General features: G+C 29.9%; 1 protein-coding gene across 6 annotated transcripts in view; it reads left to right on the top strand.

The window, feature by feature from the left end:
* LOC143042382 (protocadherin-9-like) overlaps positions 1-25257 on the top strand; it is an 82430-nt gene that overhangs the window by 48916 nt on the left and 8257 nt on the right. For 2 of the 6 annotated variants that reach the window (XM_076214661.1, XM_076214662.1), the window contains 2 exons: positions 3599-3810; positions 21323-24068. In XM_076214661.1, coding sequence (XP_076070776.1) covers positions 21396-24068 — 2673 coding nt within the window. In that variant the 5' untranslated portion in view covers positions 3599-3810; positions 21323-21395. Of the gene's footprint in view, positions 1-3598; positions 3811-12156; positions 12422-19256; positions 19389-20007; positions 20623-20697; positions 20860-21322; positions 24069-25257 lie in introns of those variants that run through there. The other 4 variants (XM_076214665.1, XM_076214666.1, XM_076214663.1 and 1 more) reach the window with 4 other exon arrangements.

Below are 25257 nucleotides of genomic sequence, written 5' to 3'. Positions count from 1 at the left end.
TTCTTCAATATAAACAATATAGAAAAAAAGATTAGGTATGATTGCCAATGAGACAACTCGCCACAAGAGAACAAATGGCACAGAAATAAACAACTATAGGTCAACGTACAGCCTTCAATAATGAGTAAAGCCCATACTGCAAAGTCAGCTATAAAAGGCCCTGAAATGACAAATGTAAAACTATTTAAACGAGAAAACTTACCACCTAATTAATGTAAAATGATGAGCAAGGTCATGTTTCAGGTTTGATTTTAGTGACAACATTAAAATTTGAATTCAAAGATTGAAGTGCAGATGTTTTTTTCTTCAATAAATGCAACAATATATTGTTTGTCTAAAGTTTCATTTTCTCTATTTTTAGGTACTCAATTCCCCCAAATGACCAAACAATTCGTGTAATTTTCTATGATGAGTTTAGTTTTCATCAATAACCTGGGCATAATTTTCATAATCTTTGCAAGTTTCTAATGTTTTCTACACTGTTCCATATTATGACTATTTCAATAAGGTACAGACCTACTAAAATAGATCTTTCACAATCTATTTATAAGTTTTTAATGAATGTTTTCACACACCACATTTGTTTTATAAATATATAGTCAGTTTCATCAGTTTGACACCTCATGACCTCTCTATTTTACCTTTAATTTAATTATGACACCTCAAATACACCTGGAGAAATTCTCAAGTTTGATTAATTTAAGTATAACATGCAATATATATGTCAAATTGTCAGAAAAAGAAAGTAAAACTGAATCTCAACTTAAAGGTAGCTGTTAAATTGTGAATTTTTGATGGTCACAAATTCACATGACAATGAAAATTGCCTTGATTATTCTCAAACTCATTTGCTCTTGCTATAAGTATTTCTTCTAAACTTGTCAAAAATATTATTATGAATTTTATTAAAATGTAGTTGAGAAACAAACAAAACACTCATTTCATCTTTATTTGCGTAAATCCCTCATTGTTTGTCGTAACAAATAAATTCAAAAATATGATGAAGCATCTCTATTTTTCGATGAGATAACAAAAATAGAAAATGTGACACAAAAGATATCAACTTGTCATTCGGGACGAAAAACTTCACAACGGCTCTTCAATGTTACTCACCGAATCAGAAAAATTATAAGTGTCTTAGAAAAATCTTTCTATTTACTTTTCCATAGCGGGAGATTTTTGGTCGTATCTATTACGCCAATTGATTTGATTAGTAATACCCCTATCCAAATATGCTACTATTATTTTCAAGTGCTCGTCCCATTTCTTTCAAACTCATATTGTAATAGCACTTGTCCTTAGAACATGATAGAATGACTGGTCTAATTTGTACGATATTTATTGAATTTAGGTCTTTAAATTTCCTCAGTATAAAATAAGTTATTATTTATTTTGGTAAATTTAAACTTGGAATTATTTATTTAATGCTTTATTTTGTAATTATTGGTTTTGTAAGTTTTGTGTGAGTAGTTTATTAAAAATTCTCAATACTGAATGATCTCGAGATATTTTCTTTTGACAAAGAAGAAAGTTGATAATTGAAAAAAGGAAAAAATCTTTCCTTTATCTGTATTCTAATTAAAAATCTTGGCCTTGTTCTTTGTCAGGAGTTTGAAAGTTGTTGAAAATCTTGATACAGCTGTTTAAGATGACCGTATTAGCGGAAATTTAGTCATCATTATTTGTTCAATTTCAAAATGAGGCATTTCGAGTGTATCATGATGAAATTGATTTTCTGGGTTGTGGTGAAAATTTGCATTGAAGTAGGTGTTCTTTTCGTTTGATACATATGAAATTGATTCAAATTGATATTCATGATCTTTAATTATATTTGAACAATGGAAAATTGCTTCTCAACATATTAATACCATAATCATATATTTGTCAAAAATTTGTATTTTCACAAATTTTTTAAAAAGTTTCTTATTTATTTTAAATTAGTTTGATCTTTGAAAGTTTATTGATACAATTGTATGTACAAACCACCAATTAAAAAATCTTTATGCCATTATAAATATGGTGTTATGTTTCTTTAGCCTTTGACATGTGAAACTTTGTAGGTTAATTCAATTCTTTCACCTCATTCTTATAGAAGTTGTCCCTAATGAACTCATTTTATTGGTGTACAATTCAAGATCTTTTAATTGATTGCAGTCAGCAAATATTTCATGCATGTTTTCAGAAATAGCTTGATCTTTTTAAATTAACACTGTTCTATTAAAGACTTGAAATCAGCATATTAGCTTCAAAACATATATAACATACTGCCATGAATGCCACTGTTTCATTATATCATAGGTCTATCTACTTTTGATTCTTTTTTCATAGAAATAAGAAGATGTGGTAATAGTGCTGATGAGACAACTATCCATATGATCCAAGTCGCAATGTGTAAAAAGTAAACCATAATAGGTCAAAAGTATGGCCTTCAACACCGAACAGCAAGCTATTTCTCACAAAATGAACAATTTTTATGCTCCATTTATGGGCATTATGTTTTCTGGTCTGTGTGCCCATCCGTCCTTCCGTTCATCCATCTATCCGGCTTCAGGTTAAAGTTTTTGGGAGAGAAAGTTTTTGATGAAGTTGAAGTCCAATCAACTTGAAACTTAGTACACATGTTCCCTATGATATGATCTTTCTCATTTTAATGCCAAATTAGAGATTTTCCCCTATTTGCATGGTCCACTGAACATAGAAAAAGATAGTGTGCATGGGGCATCTGTGTACTGGGGACACAATCTTGTTCATCATAGTATTCTCATGTAAATAGACTTGTGTCAACATTGATTGATAATCTAAATACAAGTCACCGTGACCTACATTTCATACTTGAGTTAATTCGTATTTAGGTTCATTGCTATGATACAGACTTAGTTCCGAAAAAAACTATTCATTCAAACATGACTTATACATTAAGAAAATATTAAATTCTTGTAAATCCATATTTGATGTAGTTAAAATCCTTGCTGGCCATGAAAAACAGAAATCGATTTGATTTCTTTTATTCCTTTTTTTTATACAAAATAAAGCTAATGAACTGAATAAATTTATATAAAGTTAACTAGAAAACCTATAAGCTTCTAGGATAAATTCTTTTTAATTAAAGCAAAGCTTACATATATATGACAAATTTTACATTTAAGCTTCCATTAGGTTAGACATGTTATATATGTAAAAGCATAGTTATATGCTGAATTTATGATATACGCTTTTAAAGTGAAATCAAATATCTAACCAAAAATCAGTGAAGTGGACGTTCAAGGACATTTGTAACACTTTCATAAGCTAACATGCAACGGTAACAATATGTATATTATAAGGTTCACTGTGCTTGTTTACCCAGAAGTCATACATGCAGTCAGATGGAAGTTATCTATAATACATTGGAGAATTGCATGTGTTTAGGAACAATGTAAAAGTTCAGTCTGATCAATAGTGTTACATCACAACATCTGTTTAGACTCGTGTCAATTAAGTTTTTAATATTTCTAAAATATTGACTTGTACATGTTATATCTGTTTTAATATTTATTATATATTGGCCTGTCACATGTTTTGTTTTTAATTTTAATATTTAAATGTATATATGTTGTAGGTTTTTCTAAATTCATTGCAACATAAAGTTTGAAGGTATGAAGTGAGAATTCCAAAAGATGTAAATTTTGGTACAAGACAAAAAGAAACTCCTTGCTCAAAGAAAAAAAGAAAACAGTATTGTTATATAACCAGAAAACAGAGAATACTAAAGACAAAGCAACAATAGTACCAAATTAAAATTGGTCTGAACCCAGTTGATATGTAAGAAGGGTAAGCACAGGTCTTTTGTATATATCATATTGTAATGATATTATATCATGCTCCTTGTGAGCCCGTTTTATGGAAATAAAGCATCTTCTTCTTCTATATCTGCCTTAATGACCATTTAGCCACTGAAAATCAACTTAAGGTGGTACCCAACACCTGAACTAAAATTAATTTAGCTAGTTTAATTTTCTTTAAATTTTGACAAAGTATTTACTATGACCCTTTGACAAAAATATAAAAAATTTCAAAAAAATTGAACCAACCGTTTAATCAGAAAAATTACACTGGTTGTATAGCAGTTTGACAAACACTTATTTTGATCAGTGAGAAGCTTAATATTACCTTAACAACACAATGTAATTAAAACATTTTGCTGATTTTATAGAGTTTTCTTCCTGAAGTGTTAGGTACCACCTTAAAAACTTTTATAAGAAATATCATGACAATCTTAGTGGAAAGGCTTACGTAAATTCTATATTCTTATTTTTTTTTCTGAACATTTATTTTTTTATCTGTGATTTTTACATGGAAACGTGATGTGATTATGAAAGAGCCTCAATCAGGGTGGGGGTATTCAAATGTAAGCTCTGATAATAGCATGCCTTTAGGTATGTCAAACTCATAAAAAATATTTTTCCATGCATTATGGCTATGCACACCAAAGCATGTAACATATGTAATAAGGTTAAAGTTTCTTAGTAAACAACAAATTTGGATTCAAAGGCTTCATGTCTTTTTATGTCGAAAACTTAATTTGCCAATATATGATCAACATAAACAATCGTTCAGTGAAAAAGATATTTTATGGTGACAAGCGGATTAAGTAGGTAGACTTTGTTGTGTGGAAGTAATTCTGACTGTATAAACACATTTTACGTTTTAATTTGTTAGGTGACAGGGGGTTTCAGCCGAACATCAACTTTCCCATTACCCGAAAACGAAATACTTGACAAATTCCGTGATTGTTACAACATAGTCTTTGAAGGGCGTTATATGTGATAGGTTTATATCGAGTTTTGACGATGATGGACATATTTATATTGTTTAGTGTAAACATGGTTTTTCCTGTTGCCAGTGATCTAAGTAAATTTGTAACGTGAAAACGCATTATAGATTAGTCTTATAGGAAATTAAATGACTGAAAAGTGCACTGTACTCTCTTACAAAAAATGCAGTCTCATGGCAGAACACTGATCAAAAACTTAACATTAAAAAAATAAATATAATTCAGATATTTAAGTATGTAATAAAATTGAGAATGGAAATGGGGAATGTGCCAAAGAGACAACAACCCAAACATAGAAAAAAACAACAGCAGAAGGTCACCAACAAGTCTTCAATGTAGCGAGAAATTCCCGCACCTGCAGTATGTATATTGTTCTGAGCATCCCCCGCTTTTCAACACTGGGACAGAATTGAAAAAAATTGCCTGTCAAATTTTTTTATACAGTGTAACCTGCCTAATCCGACACCTGAGTATTCCAACATCCTGCTTTAAGCGACACGTTTTTCTGGTACCGAAAATTGTCTATCCTTACAGAAAAAACCTGAGTATTCCGACACCCTGCCTAATCCGGCATTTTTTTCTGGTCCCCAAGTGTGTCAGATTAGACAGGTTACACTGTAATGAGATTTAGCATCAACTTTATTTATGGTCCTGAATATACATGAAATATTTGCCCCTGGATGTTAAGCAAAGAACAATCAATCAATTAACATGTAAATGCCAACCTCTGACAGATAGAGCAAAAAGTATTAAGCTTGATTTAATTATTTATAGGTACAGTTAGACTATCTGTAATACTCTCAGACAGGGAGGATCTTGATTTTTTAATTCTTTATTTTTTAGGTTTTTTATCTGTTTTATGATTTTTAGGCATCTTTTAAATTTTTTTATTATGTTGCCCTTCCTCTATTCTTCATATCTTTAGCACCCATTTTTTTCTCTGTTATGTAAACTAACTTCATCTTGACTTGACAATTTTTGTATGATCAAAATAACTAACTTAGATACAATTTTATTTTATGTAAAATGAATTAAAATCTTTTGAGCATGTTGAGAAATGTATGTATCAGTGTAACACTGTCTGCATATTTAAAAAAGAATAGAAAACAACTAAGGAATATCATTATGTTTCTCAAAAATTGATATTTGTCAATAAAAATTGATTTCTTCTTTGAAAATTGTGTCCATATTAAGATATTCTTTGTATTGAAATATTTGTATCTTCAGTTTAAGTAAGCATGTTCAGTTTTGAAAAATGGCCTAAATCAATAATTCAGAACTTAAAGTGAATCCCTCAGTCCAAACATGCATTAAGTTCAAGTACTCTCCAGTAAAATATACCTCTTCAACTTAATCCCTTTGAAATATTGTGACATGTTCCACGCTACAAAATTTGTTTATAAACTTTGCTACTGAGAGATGGTTTTCTCCCTAACAATGAGCGGGGTTTCCAGGTATTTCTGTCGGTAATATAGTGAAATGTTTTATATCGAATCTTGATAAAGACAGTATTTGTATCTTTGTGTAACGGTAATAGATAAATAATTGATCGTACAAATAGTATTTGGAAGTTTAGTTTATATAAATTGAATGATAAGAATTTTGAAATATTTATAGTTTTAGCTGTTTTGTTTTTATATTAAAATTCAACACAACTTCTGTAATGAGGCAAATTTGAAACCAAATATGAAATTAGTTCAGGACAGTCATATTTTGCACTTGCAGATTAGGTATCATTTATGGAAAAAAAATTGTTTCCTCAAAAAACCTGTTGCAAGCATTTCATCTACAGTCAATAAAAGCCTGTCAATATAAGGTTTTAAGATTTTAACCCCCAATTTGGAAAGGTGCACTCTATACCAATTTTAATTTACTTATTAAAGGATTGTCACCTTGGCTACCATGATATAAACAAGTGGTTTTTTTTTTTGGAGGGGTGGTTGGGAGATTTTGGAAACAATCAATAAATATATCAATTTTTAGAACATCACATTACTTTTGAGTGATCTTACCTGTTTATCAATAACATGATCAGGATAAGTTTAGAAAAAAAAAAACGTGATAAGTTTGCATCAGAGAGGCATTAGAAAGGAAAACTTTGTATTGTAGTTAACACTTTAGTATCATCACAACATGTGTCATTAAAGATTTTAAGCCAATCGATAAATATTGACCATTGATAACTTTAATCCTCGGATTATGCAACGCAATATCATTTCACACCTTCCCCATGCTGTTGTCTATTGCAAACAGCGTCTTATTCCTTGGGTAATCAAATTCCATTTGTTCGTGATGGTGTTTGGTTTCTTCCAAACATCCATTTCTTATCTGTATTGACCAATAGATTTGGGGGATTGACCCATGGGACCTATCTGAGTAATCGTTTGTATACCCATATTGTATAGTAGTTTTGAAGTGATAATTATGAACAAAAACTGTAAATGTTTGAGAGAATTGGCGACTTTGTCAGTTGGGTAGTCTTGGTAGGATACAATCGAGTGTTAATTTTCTCACTTTCTTACGAGAAAGGTTAGAACACGTAGTATAGTTGTGTATTGGTGTGCTGTCACTATATTTGTACTCAGGAATACATGGTCTTATTATTTTACGATTTTTGTAAGTATTTGTATGTTTCTATCTTATTTGGTCATTTTTCTGCAATTTTGGACAGTATTCTTTAGTTCTATATATCAAAAGCTGGAATGACCAGATATTTTCTTATTTTACATATTTTGATTCAATACTATTTTATTTTTCAATGGAAATATATTTGCAGCCATTGGAATATGTGAAAAAGTCAATTTATACAAGGAAAAGATATTTAGTTGGAATCAAAAGGCGGAAGTTGTCGCTTATGTACATCATGAATTATGCAAATTAACCTTCAAACGCACTTTAACCTAAAGGGACCTAAATGATCTTTAAAAGCTGTCAGAAACAAAGAGGGTTGCCCTTTGCCTGAGCCTTCATCTTTGCTTATTGCTCTCTGATTGTGGGCAGTAAAGTGTTTGCCTTGTTGCCTATAACATGTGTATTTGTCTTATTTTGGTTTTCTTGGTTGGTTGCTGTCCTAGTGACCTTTACCCTAACATCAATATTCTCTATTTGTTTGTATACATTTTATATTCATTTTATTTTTGTTGAGATTAATTTAGCAGCTAGAAAACAAGATAGCAACACTGAGAAAATTCTTTTTACATTTGCTAGCTGTAATAGATAATTACTTATTCATCAAAGATTTAAATTACCTCGATGGTATTACACATCATTTAAAATAAGATTTTTAGAAAAAGTTATTTCATAGAATTTGCAGAAAACCTTAATTCCATCAAAAATTGAAATGCAATTATTTTCTCAATTTCCAATTTTTTTGCCGTTAATTTTTAAATTAGGCTTTCAAGTATCGGAAACCTTTGAAATGACCTGATGACACATTAAGAAAAATTTCATTGTCAAGAACCTCAATCTATTAAAACGAGAAAACATTTTCTAAGATGTCGCGGAAAAAAATAAGTTCAAAATTAATTGCAAATACAAGTTTGATTGAAGGGTGAAATTGGAAAGAGATTAAATACAAAATACTAGGGATTTATTAACAAATAAAAAAAGATGTGCCAATGACGAAAGGATAAACGGGACTTAAAGCGAATGTCGTTTCGGAGAAAAACAAATTTCAAAAAAATTACTTGCGGATCTGAGAACGCATAAACAGAAGATTAATTTGAAATTAAGAAGCATCTTGTTTTTTCACCATCCATTACTGTTAACAAGGAGCATGATGGATCAAATCGCTTAACTATGATTGAATATAATTGATCCCTGGATCGTCCCTGTCATTTACAAATCTAGTAATTTCACAAAATTCTCCATACATGGCAATGGTTTAATGGCATATTTATAGTTCAGATAGCATGAAATTATAGTCGTAAAATATGGCAGAATATCTTTTAATATCCGTGCCTACAGTATCATGACCTAGGAATTATACAGTCTATAGCCTTGCAGATAACTAGTTTGTAGACAATTTGCATCTTTAATAGGATTTTCTTGAATGTAATTACTGCTAGTTGCTGCCTTATAAGCTGATCATTTAACATGCATCTGTAAAAATGAAATTTTTGCTTTTGTTTTTTCGTACTAAAATACACTACAGGTTAAATTCTTTTATTTTTTATAATTTATTAATCGAATTAAGGGAAAAACTATTTATAAAACAAATTTGTCATTTCTTTCTTCACGCTTTATTTCAGTTATGAAATAGTCGACATATTTTCAGTTTAAGACTCAAGTATGTTGTTTTTGTCTTTTTGATGACTGTCCATAGTATCTAAGAAGATGCTTGGTTTCCCATGTTTGTCTAAGATAAACTACAGAATATTGGTATTATCGATGCCACCTCTTTATCTTTGACTTGTTTATAGCCTTTAACAATGTTTGCAAGGACTGGACAGACATAAAATGTGAGTAAAAAAATTGCATTTAAAAACAAATGAAGGAAAATAGTTTGGGGTAAACATTTACCAGACAGCAACCCAAGAATACAAGTTTATAAAATTGACATTTGAAGGTTGTCATGACTTGAAGAATAGAAAAGTGCAAACTTATGTAATCGTTATCGAGATTCTGAACAAGACTCCTAAATGGAAATGGGCCTCAAATATAAAAATATAAAATTCTAGGCAAAATAATTAGTTAAAGTAACATGAAATTTATAGTATTTAACTGGAAGTGTATTTTTAGATGCAAGGTGGAAAAATTACTGAAATGTATTTTATTATTTGGTGAAATTTGTAATTTTTTGCACAAGACTATGAAAGTCTCTTCAGTGAGGCCTGAAGCGAAAACATTTGAAAGTAAAATTAAATCTAAAAACAAACGATTAACAACTGATAAAACCAAAGACGACCAAAAGTAATGATTCAAAGTTTTAAAAGAAGAGGGGATATAAAAAATTTAAGGAAATTGGAACACCTGTATTAAAAATAGGTGTTAATCCATAAATTCTAATACAAAATCAGTGGTAAAACTTTTGATGCTAACGCTAACTGCCAATAAATGCATTTAATTGTTTGATTTAAATTTGTCTTCATGACTTTTTAACAAATGTCCAAATAAAGTCTCTTTAACCTAAATTGGGTGATCTTGTGACGTAAGACCGTGATCATAAAATTCCACTAAGATGTAAACATCAAAGAAAACCTTAGGATGATCTCCCTTAATAAAACAGCATGTCATAACTCCGGCCAATTTATTACATTGTGTACTGGACAATGGTCAGTAATAAATAATTGAGTGACCAATAGAAAAACTGACCACTGGTTAAAAGTGAGATTTTTTACAGGACATCATAACTACCGATTACAATACTGGACAATGGTCAATCATAATTTAACTTGATTCAATGGTCAGTTGAACAAATTCTAGTTATTAGATAGGGTCATTTGGTCAGTCTTAGATTGACCCATGCTAAAAATGGACTATAAAATTTAAAGTCTATTGATAGAAAAAGAAAATTACAGTTGTACTAAAATTATTTGAACAGCAGGGTCCTCAAGTCTAATGAAAGTTTACCAAAGAGACAAGATATTTAACAACATGAAATCGTATAAATCTTGGCCGCTGGACACTATTGTATAAGTCGTGTCTGAAGCGGCAGGGTCCTGCAAGAGATTACAGAAATTAATGATGGTGAAAAATTGATCTGACATTCGTATAAACGGAAATTAAGTAGCAATCTTGTAAGGTTTGACGCCAAGGCCTTTGTTTACAGTTTATTACTGCATTTATCAAGCAAGAGCCCTTACAAAGATGCAGTGCAAAATTATAGTGTCAAATCTACTGACCAAGTTACTCATTTTTCATTTTGTCACACAATGAATTAGACATTCCTTGAAATTAATTTTGCATTTACGCTCTTTCATTTTTTCTCGACTTTATTAGCATTATCCATTGCAATTGAATGTTCTGTCATTGTACGCAGATTCAGTGAATTATTTTTGAATATATAATTGGTAAGTTGAATCATAATTTGTTCTGCTGCATTTTAAATGTTTAAAACTTTGGATTGAAAATTATTTTGCAGATGATTTTCATTTTTTGAATCAAACTTGAGTTTTTCAGATAAACATGATTGCATTAGAACTGCATTTCATTATTTTCATTTTGACATAATTATCATACAATTACTCAACTATTCTATCAAATGAAATTGTCCATTTGCATACTAGTAGTTCTGATATATATTTGATTAATAAATTGTTAATATTATGTAAACATTGATACTTCAGTATTATTATTTTAATTAATTAATAATATGTAAACATAGACATTTTAGTATTGTTTTATTTAATTTATTTATAATGTCATCAGAAATATACCTCAGGTGAAATGATTTAATTAGTTTCATCTAGTGCTAAAATTTTAACTGAAAAAAACAGAAGGGGGAAAGTGCAGTAAAATGTATTAAAATGCAAAATGTCAAAAAACTAATAATATTCTTTTCCTTTGAACAATTGTATTCTTTCGTCTTTATTGAAACTGTTTTAAAAAAATTAGTTTCATCATGTGCTAAAATAAACAGAAAATAGTAAAGGGGAAAAAGTGCAGCAAATGCAAAATGTCAAAAGACATCTGATTGTTCTTTTCCTTTGAACTCTGTATTCTTTCCACTTTATTGAAACTGTTTTAAAAACGAAAACCTTGAATATTTAACAGTTTATTGTTTGTAACTATAATTTAACCCCAGTCTATTGTTTTAATTTAGACATCCTTTTCAAAACTTGAAAAAACACCCAAGTTGTCTCAAAACTTTCAAGTTGTCTTTTTCAAGATCAAAGGATTACAAAAGATTAAAGGAATTACCTGTTAAACTTTCACAACACCTAAGCTATTGATCTATTGTTCGTCAATTTCTTAAAAAAACATAGGTCTTGATGACAAATAATTATCTATGATCTATTGATCTCTAATCAATTAACGATCGTGTATTTGTATAAGGCCTAAAAAGAATGACATGAAAAAGCCCTGGGGCAATTTTCAACAGCTCGTTTTTTTTATCAATTAAAAATATCTAATCTGGTTTCCTATCTGAAAATCTATATGCAGTAATTAGACTGGTCAAAGTTTGGCCTCGTGTGTGAAGATGTTCATCCCGCCTCTTTTTTTTCACCATAGACAAATCTGATCGTTTAGCTTGGAAAGAGTTGTTGTCATCCATCCCACAATGCCTTAGGGGGATCATCATTCTGACAAGGTAATTCATTGTTCGAGTATTGTTTTTGATGTATTAATATTTACTGTAAAAGGATTGTTTTTTTGGCTGGTCTGTATTAGAAATTCAGAATATATGTATGACTGTGGAATTCTATAGTAACTGTTTTTAGCGTTACAGAAATTGGAAATCTTTGCAAGAATATTGGAAAGCAATGAATAGATTCTCATAGTTGATTTTTTTTATCAAAGACATTAGGAATTTATTTACTTGTATAAGATAGTATGGATTTTTACCTATCTATTAATCAATTCTATATAACAGTGTTGTGATCTGTTAAACAAGGGACTTTATATTCTGTATGGGACATTTACATGTGGATATATTTTATTAAAATTGTAAGTATAGTATTAGAAGAAATTTGAAAAAATATACAAGCTGTAAGATAGTTCAGATATTAATGAAATATATTAGAAATTAAATAAAAGTCAGATTATTTCTTGACTGATGTGGATAAATTTTTTCCTTTTTAAACCGTTGTAACTTTTATCAAATATTGGACCTTTACCCAATTCGATTTGGTCCTGAGAATACTATGTAAGGCCTAAATTAAAATATTGTTTGTTTGCCCTTTTCCGACCCTATGTTTTGAAACAGGGTAGGTAGGTAGGTAAAATATTTTATTTTTTTCCCAAAAAAAATAACTTGGGTCGGTATATTGTTGTCATTGGTAGGCAGGTAGGTATAATATTTTATTTTATAGATACAAAATCTTCATAATGTCATTTTTGTCTGTTTTGCTTTTGCTAAAAAGTTTCTGGGACTATTTGTATAATAGTCCCAGGAAGTTTTGAAAAAAATATATCATGTAGAATGTGAAGTTAATTCATATGCACTACTATTTTGTTTTCAAATATCAAAATATATTTTCAACGTTTATATGCCTGGAACTTTGAAGAGTTTTAACTTGCACTAATATTCTGTACTACGTACCTTGTTCACTTACCTCTACCTAAAGGTTTTCTGTAAGAGTTAATATTGTCCTGGTAAAATATGCCCAGGCAGACATACATTACTAGTAGAAAAAGTCCCTAGAGTGTTTAAATTTTCCGTTGTGCCTATGTTGCCAATAAAAATGCAACAAGACTTGAAACTCAATTGTCACGTATTTTACATTGCATTTATAAATGATATGTATGGAAAACTTGGGTGATTTTACTGCCAAATATTCTCCACTTTAAAGGCGTTTGTCACCTTTGGTTCATGTCAGATATAATGAATATAGCAATACTGGTCAAAGGCATTGTTAACATAATCATCCTGATCTACGGATCACAAAAAGGCCGAGGACGTATGTTAGTTATACGTCCTTGCAAAAGGCCATCCCTACATAGAATACAATGTCCGTTTACAAAATAGTTTGTACACACGTTGATAGTTTTGTAAATGAACCCTGCTCTTCAAGTTTAAAGATACAGAGTAACGTACATCATATCACGATTTCAAAGCGTTCAACATCGATTTCAAACAAATGCTTTGAAACTCTAAATGCAAGTGTTCATGTCAAACGCTCACGTGATACCAAACGGACTAGACATTATACGATAAAGGTAAAACCCGAGGATTCCGGTAAAAAAAGTTTTGAGCGGGAAATACAAATATAAGATTTTTGGTAGGAACGAAAAAATAAAATAAAATAAAATCTTGCTGATAAATACAAATAAAAGATTTTCAGGCGGGACGAATTTATAGGGTCGGTCGGTAAAGGGCAAACAAACAATATTTTAATTTAAGCCTAATAGCATAGCCCTATCCAGGCGGAGGCATTTGGTGGGGAAAATTTGCTATGAAGCATGACTGTAGCAAGCCCCCCTCTTATGGCAGTTAGTGGTCATTGCTTAAAAAACTGTCTGGAATCACCACTGTATAAGTGACTCAGGTTTGATCCTTTAATTATATAAATTTGAATAAAGATTTGTGTGTTGTTTGTAACAGAAAAGTCAAGGACAACTTTAGTAGGTTATCATTTACTGCACAATGTTAATGATTAAAACTGTGAAGTTCAATAGTACTGTTATCTTATACGCAGCTGCATATGTAACACTCTGTATATGCTATCTTCAATATGTATGAAAAACTGTTAATAGCAATGCAATAACTCTGAGTGGATAGTGTTATAAATTTTGACCAATCTATTCTGTGACTATGTAAGTATTCTGGTTGAGCTAAATGAACTAATTTAAGAGCTGTTTTTAACTTGAAGCAAGATTTACTCTTTGTTCTATATATTAAAGGCCTCCAATGATGACAATATGACCAATGATAAATATTGCTGTTCATTGGTTTTGGTTTGTTCAATGGCAGGTAGGGATATACTTAAGTCTGATGAATCAATACGACAAATTTTTTTAATTTTTTTTACCAAGTATGCTTAAAAATGTATTTTGGTAAATTGCTGCAATTTCAATTCATTTTTCCAAGTAATATTTTAAATAAAATCTATCTTTTTTTTACGCTGATCAATGTCAACATACAGCTCATTCATAATATGACATCAACCTAATTAAAGAGTCAATGTAGGGTCATAAGTGTATTCATACTTGATCCATTGTTTTACCTATGTCATAAATAGCCATACATCAAATCGCTACTTTGAAATGACGCCAACTGAAAACCGAAACCTCATGTTGTTTTGTTCATTAAGTTTGATGAATCATTTCCTAGGTAACGTCGTTGTTGATCACAATTAACTTTTTTGGTTTCCTATAATGTTTGCACACCCATTGTAAAATTGACTTAAAACATAAAATTGTGGGAGAATTTTTTTAAAAGATTTTGATTAATAATTAATCATTGTTTTTAATACTTTTGTACTTTAAGACGGGAGGCGATGGTAAAAATCTGAAATCTAGAAAAGATGTCTTTTGCTGTATTAAATATATATAGAAGGAATTTGATTGTCCTGAACATGCATGCAATATTTGCCACTGGACTTAAAACAAGCAATAACCAATCATGTTTAGAATTGATGAAAATAACACTATTCATCTAAGGGACAACATCAAAAGATCGATGTAGGATAAAAAAAACTTAAATCAAATAGTTTGGGGGTGGGGGGGTTAAAATTCTGCAAGTTTTGTATATTTAAAATCGATTTTTACATATATCCCTATTGGTAAATCAATTTTTCCCAAATTAAGTTAAGAGGGGGGGTGGGGGGGTCAGTGAAAAAACTATGTGAATTAAGTTTTTTATCATACATTGAACTTTTGATGTCGTCCCTGGATGAACTAAGATTAAGAAAAGAAATAATAGGATGTCAACATCAGAATATGAGCAAGGTTGAAACCCATTTGTGGGGTTTTTTAGGTGTCTGGGGGTCTATTTTTTCTATTTCAGTTATAGCTTTTACCATTATCTTATCAATCAGTTAATCTTTAAAAACAATGCCAGTCAATTCTACTTTTTATCAAAAATTTATACTCTCCTTCCTGTGATAAGGGGAATCCTTTAAACACCAAGAAAATTTCTATGAAAACACAGGAACATCTTTGTTATTGTTAGTTTTGACATCCTTTTATTAAATGTTTACAAATATGACACTTTTCATTAAGACTTTCTCAATCATTACCAGAAAACAAACAAAAATCAACAATAATATCAACACCACAATGGACCTGTCACACTATTTTGTTTGTCTTTTATCATTAAGTATGGTGATCAAGATTATCCAGTCAATAAACTTGGATCGTTGATTTCATGACGATATGTACATGTATCAAAGTCATAACAAAGCTTCTTACACCTGGTTATCTACCCTTGTAGATTTTATTACGTAATTGTTGGTCAATGAGCTTTCGGCTTAGTCTTTTGTCGGTTACGTAATCTACCTTTTCTTTTTGGTGTGATAAGTGACTTTGTAATAGGTGTGGCATTATCAGGTCTCTTTGTCTCACTCCCTTTGTGACTTGTTAAATTTCTCAGGTACTTGTTGATAATCATGAGTTATTGGCCCTTGTTGATGATCTAATATTAAATTACCCATGTTAATTTTAATTTAATTAACAATATTGGTTCATCTGATCTATGCCTTGAAATTGTAAAGGTCAATAGATATAAACTTCAAGCATACAAAAATATATATATTAAAACGATTTCTATTTTTAGGATTTTTTTTTTTTTTTTTTTTTTTAAATGAGTGCTGAATTTTAAAGTTGATGAGTCAAGTTTTATAAAAGTAAATGAAATACAAATGTATATCATGCTTTAGAGTTGTCGTTTTACAATAACATTGCTTTGACAATATATTTGTAAATATGTACTATTCAAATTATATGGGCTGGTCGTGTAAAAGGATATGATTTGCAATGTGACACACAAATGTATGTTTTTTTGTATTTATGCATATCATTAATTGTGTCCTGCATTCTTTATGGTTTTGTGTCAATATGAAGATATACAAGTATATGAAATATGTAAAGGGAAGGACAAATGTCTGACACTGTTGGCAAAACTAACATCATGACAGTCATGATGTTAGTTTTGCCAACATTTGTGGCTGAAACTTTTGTCTATCTCACTTTTGTATTTGACCTAGGACAAAAATCATAGACACCGAGATAATAGACTGCAACTTTGTTTCTATATACTTGCAAAAAAGAGATATCAACAGATATGACTATTTAGGTTACTTCAATTTTAATCATGTAACATTTGTTTATCATGAATTAATCTAAAATGATGCATTCATTTGAAGGACACTCTACATATATAGTATGTCATAATTATGATTTTATGTTAGAATACGCTTGAATAAAAAATACAATAACGATTTTAATGTTTTGACATGTTAATCATTTCGTCAAATTATCATTGAAAAACAAACTGGTTCTCATTGACAAATGAATCTGTAGTAATTAAATTTTAGTGTATTATTTCACTCATAGTCCAGTTTCATATAAAAAGGTCAATAAAAAGTATTAACTTTATTAATATTCCTAACCTTGGAGCTAAATTAATAGAATCTATCATATTTACAACACTTTTTTCATTGAAGAATATTGAATACACAAATAAAAGTAAATTAAATACAGTTACATGACATGTTTATTGCACAAATATCCTTTCTATTGACACACCTTAATTAATTTTAAAAAAAACAACAAACATTTAGCTTGTAATAATGTCATAAAAGTGTTATGAATTATTGTTCACTTTTGATATATTTATTAGTTATTATTTATATATTCGAAATTACTTAAAATGATGTGGTTTTATTAAGGCTTATAGTTCTGTTGTTGCATAAAACAGTATTGGGACATTGTACCAACTTCAAAGATTATTATTTAAAAGGAATAGATATGTTTACTTCAATAGTATATATGCTTAAAAAATCATTTGTTTATGCTATTTGGTCAATGGATTTTTTTTTAACTATAAACAGATATGTTGGCAGAACTGCCGTTATTGCTTATTGTCATTGACAAAAACTCATTGCAGAAAAAAGGAACTATATGTTGAACTCCATTAATTTGGCTTTTTGTTTCATTCGATTGATGCTTATCAACTTTTCTTTTTGTTAATTTATTCATATTTTGTCATAAGAAAATTGTAAAAAAAGGACAACTGAACTTATTTTGGCTTTTCCTCAAAAGTAAATTGTTGTAACCCAGCTATTATTCTAATGCATGGACATATCTTTTCCATTTGTTTAAGTATTATATCTGAAATATTTGACACATAGGTGAAAATATTCTTAATAGTGTCCTTTTTCATTTGTGAAAATCAAAACTGTGACTAGAAAATTAACTTAAAATTGGTACTTATTTAACAACATGATTTTGAAAAATATAAACGCTAAATCTTTACAATTTTTTTCAACCAGTACCTCATAAATTTTACCCAAGTAGAAACATTTGAGGAATTAAAATTATAAAATTATCATAAAGTTTAATTCATCAATTACCTTTTTGATGTACTTCAAAGAATATTTGGACTTGGTGTACAGTTTATAAAATTTTAATAAGTCCTTAGAGGAATCATGTAGATTAAAAGTTCATAAATTTGTTATTACAAATTATAATGGGTGATTAAATCAAAATTAGTACCTGGTTAGCTTGTTTATAAAAATATTTTTTTTTAATGATCATTGATAATGTTTGGACAAATTAATGAGCCTTTGGCACACTGAGTAACCTGTCAGACATGACCACTCACCTGGTTAAGCAGGTTGTGAGTTCTACCTGAGTTTTACCTGTGGCCAGAACTACTCTCTTTGAACTTGAAATGAACTATATAAGCTTAGGTTTTGATTGACAATTAATCATATTTTGCTTCATAGCTTCTGTCATAAGAAGAAAAATCATATTACACAAAGAATTGCCAAGAGAGAAAAGTTGGTTAAATTCTTATCATTTTATTTTTAAGTTAAAATTTTCTTAGGCACATTTGAAAATTCATATACAAATTTTATTGATAAGATAATAGATATAACTTGTACTTTTATTTTTTCTTAAAAAGGATCTTTTCAGTATTCAAAAAAAGCTAATTTCTTTTATTTTTACCAAAATTTTTGTTTATGCACTGTCTTTAAGTTTCTGTATAAAAATTTATAGTTATAACAATAAAAATTATGAAATTTAGGATATATATTTGGTTTGATATGTATAATATCAAGGTTTAAATATATTTTCTTTTTAAATTTTAAATAGAAAATTAGATACAACTTTTATGTACATGGTCCAGGTTTTCACCAATTTAAATTATGATATATGAACATGTCATATTGGTATATTCTATATAGCAATTTAAAATATTAGTTGTAATTGTATACACATTATGGGAGTTATATAAAGGTCAAGAGAAGTACTACCATTGATTATTGTAAAATTATCTATTATAATACCTCAGTAACATAATTTAATATCTATAATTGTGATAAATACCCCTTTACATGTTAGGTAATGTTCCCTAGTAGAAATTATTGGCAAGTATACGACAAATTCAAAAAACTGTGTATCATTTATTATCTATAATTCTAATAAATACCCCCTTTACATGTTAGGTAATGTTCCCTAGTAGAAATTATTGACAAGTATACGACAAATTCAAAAACTGTGACAAATACCGTTGAATGACAGAATTATTACAAACGATTGCTCACGGTTGTGATGTATGGCTAACCATTGTACAAATGCATGTCGTTTTTTGGGATAAAACACAATTGTGTCAGCTCACTAGGTGGCACTTTAATGTGCAGGAATTCAGTGACCTCTCCGTTGATAAATGGTATATTGTTGTTTTGTAAGCGGGGATTGGACACTGGTCAGTGAATAACATGTATTTTTTGTCTGGTCATTGTACAAGGTAGGGTTTATTTTTTTTTTAAATGGTCATCATTGTTAAAATGCAAAATATAGTTTTGATATTTTATTTGTAAAAAAAAAGATGATTCAAGTTATCAATATAGATACTTCTTTCTTTTAATGAAATACTTTTGGCTTTATAAAACTTGTGGTGCTAAATACTAAAATTTGTTATGTAAGATTTCTTTATCATAAATTTGTTAACTGTCTTAAAAGTATTTTCCTTGTCTGCTAGATTCTCCAAATTTTTAAAAATGTTAAGGTATTTGAATGGTCAGCTAAATGACCATTATGAAAAGAGTTTTGAGTTCATTTACTGTTTGAACCTATTTAATTTTTAACCTTGTAATTATTTAATTTCCTATACTTTAAATTGACAAGTAGTCGTCACTTTTACTACCGTTTATGAAAAAATGAACTTAAACTTTAAATCAATTCTTTCTCATTATCAAATAATAAAAAGCTTGTAACCTATCATTTATATATTTGCCGATATTATCATAACTAAAAAGTGAATCGCATCCCTTTGTTCAAGTCCCATGGCCAGTAATCCTAGGAGGGGGCGGAGCTAAAGTTTAATAATGTCATATCGATAAAATGAGCTTGAGATATTCTGAATCATATTTTTAAACCAGTACCCAGCGTGACAGATTTCACGGTATCAAGTAGATGAGCTAATACCTGCCGATTTCTCAAATTATCGACAGCGTAGAAAATTAGCGGAATTGTTAAACACAGTAGTTGAACATTGGAGAGTGCTATATGTTTTATTCATTTTTGACAGAAGAGTGTATCACGCCGAACTGATAATATTGACATGTTCAAAAAGATTGTAAAGTGAAAGAATTCAGAAAGTTACATTCACGAGAGTTAATTAATTTTCAGTTGGTTTGATATTAGGACATCTTTTCAAAAAATGTGGATTTTTACATTTTATGACGCTACTGATGTGAGTGATCAAAATCTCTTTCATAGCGATTGAATTTTTTAACAAACCAATGATAAATAGTAGTACAGATTTTAGTTATTTAAAGGGACACGATTACAAAAATTTTGTTTGTGTTTCGATATTATCCTTCAGTGTAATAGGACAGGATTTTTAAAGAACATACATTTAAAATAAATAGTCAAATGTTGATTTTCTCTGGATACAGTTAATAAACGTTATTATTGAATATATCAAAATGGAGAATAAACTTGTGGAAGATATTTTTATCCCTCTTGACCAATACAAGGTAAATATCTGACCAATCAACCTATGTCAATATAAACTTCAAGCTTTAGCCTCTAGCATTTAGACAAGAGGATTTACACCTTTAGAAAGGGTCTTTAATTGACTGGTCAGTTTATAGTCTGTAGAATGGTCAGTACACAGTGATGCATGGGTCACTTGATTAAAGTGGTTTTTAATTCATTTGTGACTTCCACCAACAGAATTTAAATTAGTTTTTGGATTTTAAACTAGAAAAAATGTAAGGTAGAATTTTATTTTATTTTGTGGTTTATTTATATTTTGATGTTTAACAGGATTTTATGTCTTTTTTGAGGAATTAAATAATTCTAAAATACAATTTAATTTCTACTTAAAAATATTTTTTTCAGAAAAAAGTGTATATGAACATTTATATAATACATGGCAGTTTCTTGAGTATTTTGAATTAATAAAATACATAGTCTGTTCAAATTGTAAAAATTAGCTATGATTGCCAATGAGACAGATTTCCATCACAGACCAAGTGATGTTGTTGTGGTCCATTGTCAATACATGCACTTGATTGTAAGATTCTTTGTGATGGGTTGATGTCAAGCTAATTCAAAAGCCAAAAAATAAAATTCACAAAGCACAAACTCCATTGCAATTTACATGATTTAGTGTTATAATTAAGGTATGAAATTTTTTAAGATTTTAATTTTAATTTCTTTTTCTCTTTTCAGGTATAACTGAGAACAAGTAATGTCAACTTTAAAGATTGGATATACTTGGAATTAATAACTTGGATTTATCAACATGTGCTCTTCATTTTGTTTTTCGATTTTGACTTTTCTGATTGTAACATGTTTTGGAGATGACACCATACAGATTTCGTTCTCAATTCAGGAAGAACTGCCTATGAATACTCCTGTTGGAAATATTGCTACTGAAGCTAGATTAACCGAAAATTTGACGAGCGAAGAATTTGATAGTATTAGTTATGGTTACATTGGAGATAATGTGTATCAAAATATGTTTTCCATTGACAAATCAACAGGTGCTTTACAAACTATCATGCTGATCGATAGAGAAATTATTCCAGAATGCAGTGATGTTTCTGATTGTATTCTTGTGTTAAATTTTGTAGCAAATTCACAAAAAACAAACTTTTTCAAGTTGATAACTACTTCCGTTCATGTTCAGGATATCAACGATCATGCTCCATCTTTTCCGCAACCAATTATGAAATTAAACGTTTCTGAATCTACACCTGTTGGAACCCGTTTTTCAGTCCCAGCAGCATTGGATAAAGATACTGGTAGAAATGGAATCCAAAATTATGATATTTATCCAGACAATGGACCTTTTGGACTTAACTATACCAAAAAACTAGATGGCAGTTTTCTCCTTCATATAGTGTTAAAACAACCTTTGAATAGAGAGTTTAAGGAAACGTATACATTACAGATTGCAGCCAAAGATGGCGGGGAACAGCCTCAAACTGGTATTCTAAACATCGATGTTACCGTCTTAGATGTGAACGACCATGCACCTAAATTTGGTTTACCAATGTACAATGTTACAGTACGAGAAGATGTACCACCAAACACAGTCATTCTAAAAGTAACTGCTGAAGATCCAGATAAAGACCAAAATGGACTTGTTTCGTATCATTTTAGTCAGGTGCAGACGGATTTAGAGAGTATTAACCAGTTCTTTAGTATTGATGGTGGCTCAGGGGATATAACTCTGCTAAAAAATTTAGTTTACGAACCTAACGAGGAATATAGTATTATCGTAGAGGCCAGTGATCATGGAACCAGTCCTCAGATTTCACAGGTCAAGGTCAATGTCAAAGTTGAAGACGTTGGCAACAACAAGCCTGTCGTCAAGATTAATTTACCGTCTGCTGGAACTGGCGGTGTAGTTATGCTGTCGGAAGCAACGAACATTGATAATTTTGTTGCTCATGTGAATGTTGAAGATTCTGATATTGGAAACAATGGTAACGTGACATGCTCAACACCTAATCCTTATTTTGATGTTAAAAAGCTACCAGTGTCTGATAAAGGATTCAAAGTTGTTGTAAAGCAGAAATTAGACAGAGAAAAACAAGATGCTCATATTGTCACTATTGTTTGTCATGATTACGGAACACCTAGATTAAGTGCGGAAGCAAGTTTTAATGTGACTGTGTCGGATGATAATGACAATGATCCAGAATTTTTGGAGAAAGTATACTTAGCTTATGTGGATGAAAATAATAAATTGGGAAATCCAATCAAACAAGTTTCAGCAAGGGATAAAGACATCGGTATCAATGCTGATATTCAATATTTTCTACACAGTGATGCAGTATCAAAATTTGCTATAAATTCTAACACAGGAGTTATAACTGCTAGTGATATTTATGATCGTGAAGAGCAGTCACAGCATATGTTTCATGTTTTGGCCGTAGACAATGGCGATCCAAGAAGGACAGGAACAGCATCTGTGATTGTTACCATTCGAGACGAAAATGACAATATACCCGTTTTCAATAAATCTAGATTTATATTTGAGGTCGCTGAAGGTCTGAAACCAGATGAAACTGTTGGTTCAGTTGTAGCTATTGATAAAGATGATGGTTTAAATGGGGATATTTCCTTCACCATTGCTGAAAAAGATCAGTTCACTGTACCATTCGTGGTTCTCTTGGACGGAACGATTAGAACACGAGAAATCTTAGATCGTGAGAAGCATAGTCAATATAGTTTTAAAGTTTATGCCACTGATAAAGGAATTCCATCAAAAAATAATTCTGTTGAAGTAATAATAACAGTTTCTGATGTAAACGATAATGAACCAACTATTTTATTTCCAAAAAAAGGAAATAACACTGTTACTACAGCAATAACATCACTTCCTGTTACAACAATTATAGCGGAAGACAGGGATATCGGTGTAAACAGACAATTATCATATTATATTTTCTCCGGAAATGAGGCAAGTATGTTTTATTTGAATCCTACATCAGGAGAACTTTTTCTCAACAAGCAGTACCACTTTTCAAAGGATACGTCACAAAGTATTCGAGTATGTGTTCAAGATGCAGGAAATCCCGTCCATTCCGACTGTGCCGATTTAAATGTTCTCGTTATTATCAGTAATTCAACGCATCTGTCTGCTAATGGTGATTCAAATAAGTATATTACCATTTCAATAATTGTGGTAATTGTAACTTTACTTATCTCGGCAGCTATAGGATTGACAATTTATTTCTTATGGAAAATTGATAAGAAACGACAAGAACAGAAATACACGGCTGGAAATGGTCCACTTGGAGTTCCGATGCAGACAGGCTACTCTGAACACTCCACCTCCAACACGTCTCTGCCAGATTCGTTTGAAAATGGCGATAAGAAAAGAAAAGAAGTATCATTTTCACCATGCACATCTTTCGACAACAGCTTCCAAAGAAGTATTAGTCCCAACTCTAATGAAAAACAGGTTTGTTATTTTATATTTATAGTGTTTGGGAAATTGATGTTAGGGACCTTGAAAAATTTATTGCAATAAAAATATTTTTTGGATAACAAATAAAAATTGAAAAAATGTTCCCCACAAATATTAATATTGTATTCCACTTTTGTTTAGGCAGGAAAAAAAGTTTTCTTTGAAATGCTATGAAAATAATTTCCTCTTAAAATAAAGCTTTTTATTTTTAATTTTTACACATAATACAACATGCAAGAAATTGATAAAAAGTAATAGACATTTTGATGTTAAAAATATTTGATAATTTTTTTTTTTTTTCAAGTTGGTGATTTTTTTTTTAAAGATTTATTGTTTTCCTGAAATAGAGCAGTAAATGACCACAAAATATAGAGTTTTCTTAATACAATATTTAAAGAAAATGTATCAGTTATAACAGTATAACATAATATTAAATAGGTGATTAATGAGAAATTAAAGGACATAATTATGCAATAAATGCATGATATCTTCTTCTACTAGTTTGTCATTTATTACAGTTCATTAGTCATTTTTGTAAAAGATCTAACAGTAAAAATCCGGTAAAACTGGTCATCTAGTATCATATCCCTCCAGCCAGTAGGTTCTATGATAGAGATACTGGACATCTTGACAGGTCACACTATGATACCTGTTAATTATCTTGCTGGTCAGGTGTAACTGACAAATTAGGGGCCTCAACAGGGGTGTAAATATCAAAGATTGCTGTTAAAAAAAGGTTGTTTTTTTTTTCTCAATTTTTAAACAATTTTTTGTGGTATTTTTATTTGCTTGAAATTATTTATCAATTGTTAGTATTGATATGTGGCTTTCAAAAATCTTAGATCCTTGTAAAAATTTGGGAAGAAAATGTTCAAAATTTTGTTTGCTTAGTTTACTATGACTGGTTAATTTAATTGACAGCTTTAGAATTTAGGGTTAAGTAAAGAAAAGTAAATATTGTGTCACTAGTATCCCTTTAAAGATTTTAGATTTTCAAAATAGACATTTGGTTTTTAACATTTATCGAAGATCTTGAGAAAATACAGACTTTCTGATTTTAGACAATTGGAAATCTTAAAAAAATAAAGACATTTGGATTTTTAAACGATAGTTAATGTTTTAAATATTTATTTTACGATTTTAAAAACTTATATCACCTGGTATAACATATGTACAAACATCA

This window comes from Mytilus galloprovincialis, chromosome 8 (assembly GCF_965363235.1).
Source record: "Mytilus galloprovincialis chromosome 8, xbMytGall1.hap1.1, whole genome shotgun sequence".
NCBI lineage: Eukaryota > Metazoa > Mollusca > Bivalvia > Mytilida > Mytilidae > Mytilus > Mytilus galloprovincialis.
Note: the sequence above shows the minus strand (reverse complement) of the source record. Positions and strands in the feature narration are given on the sequence as shown.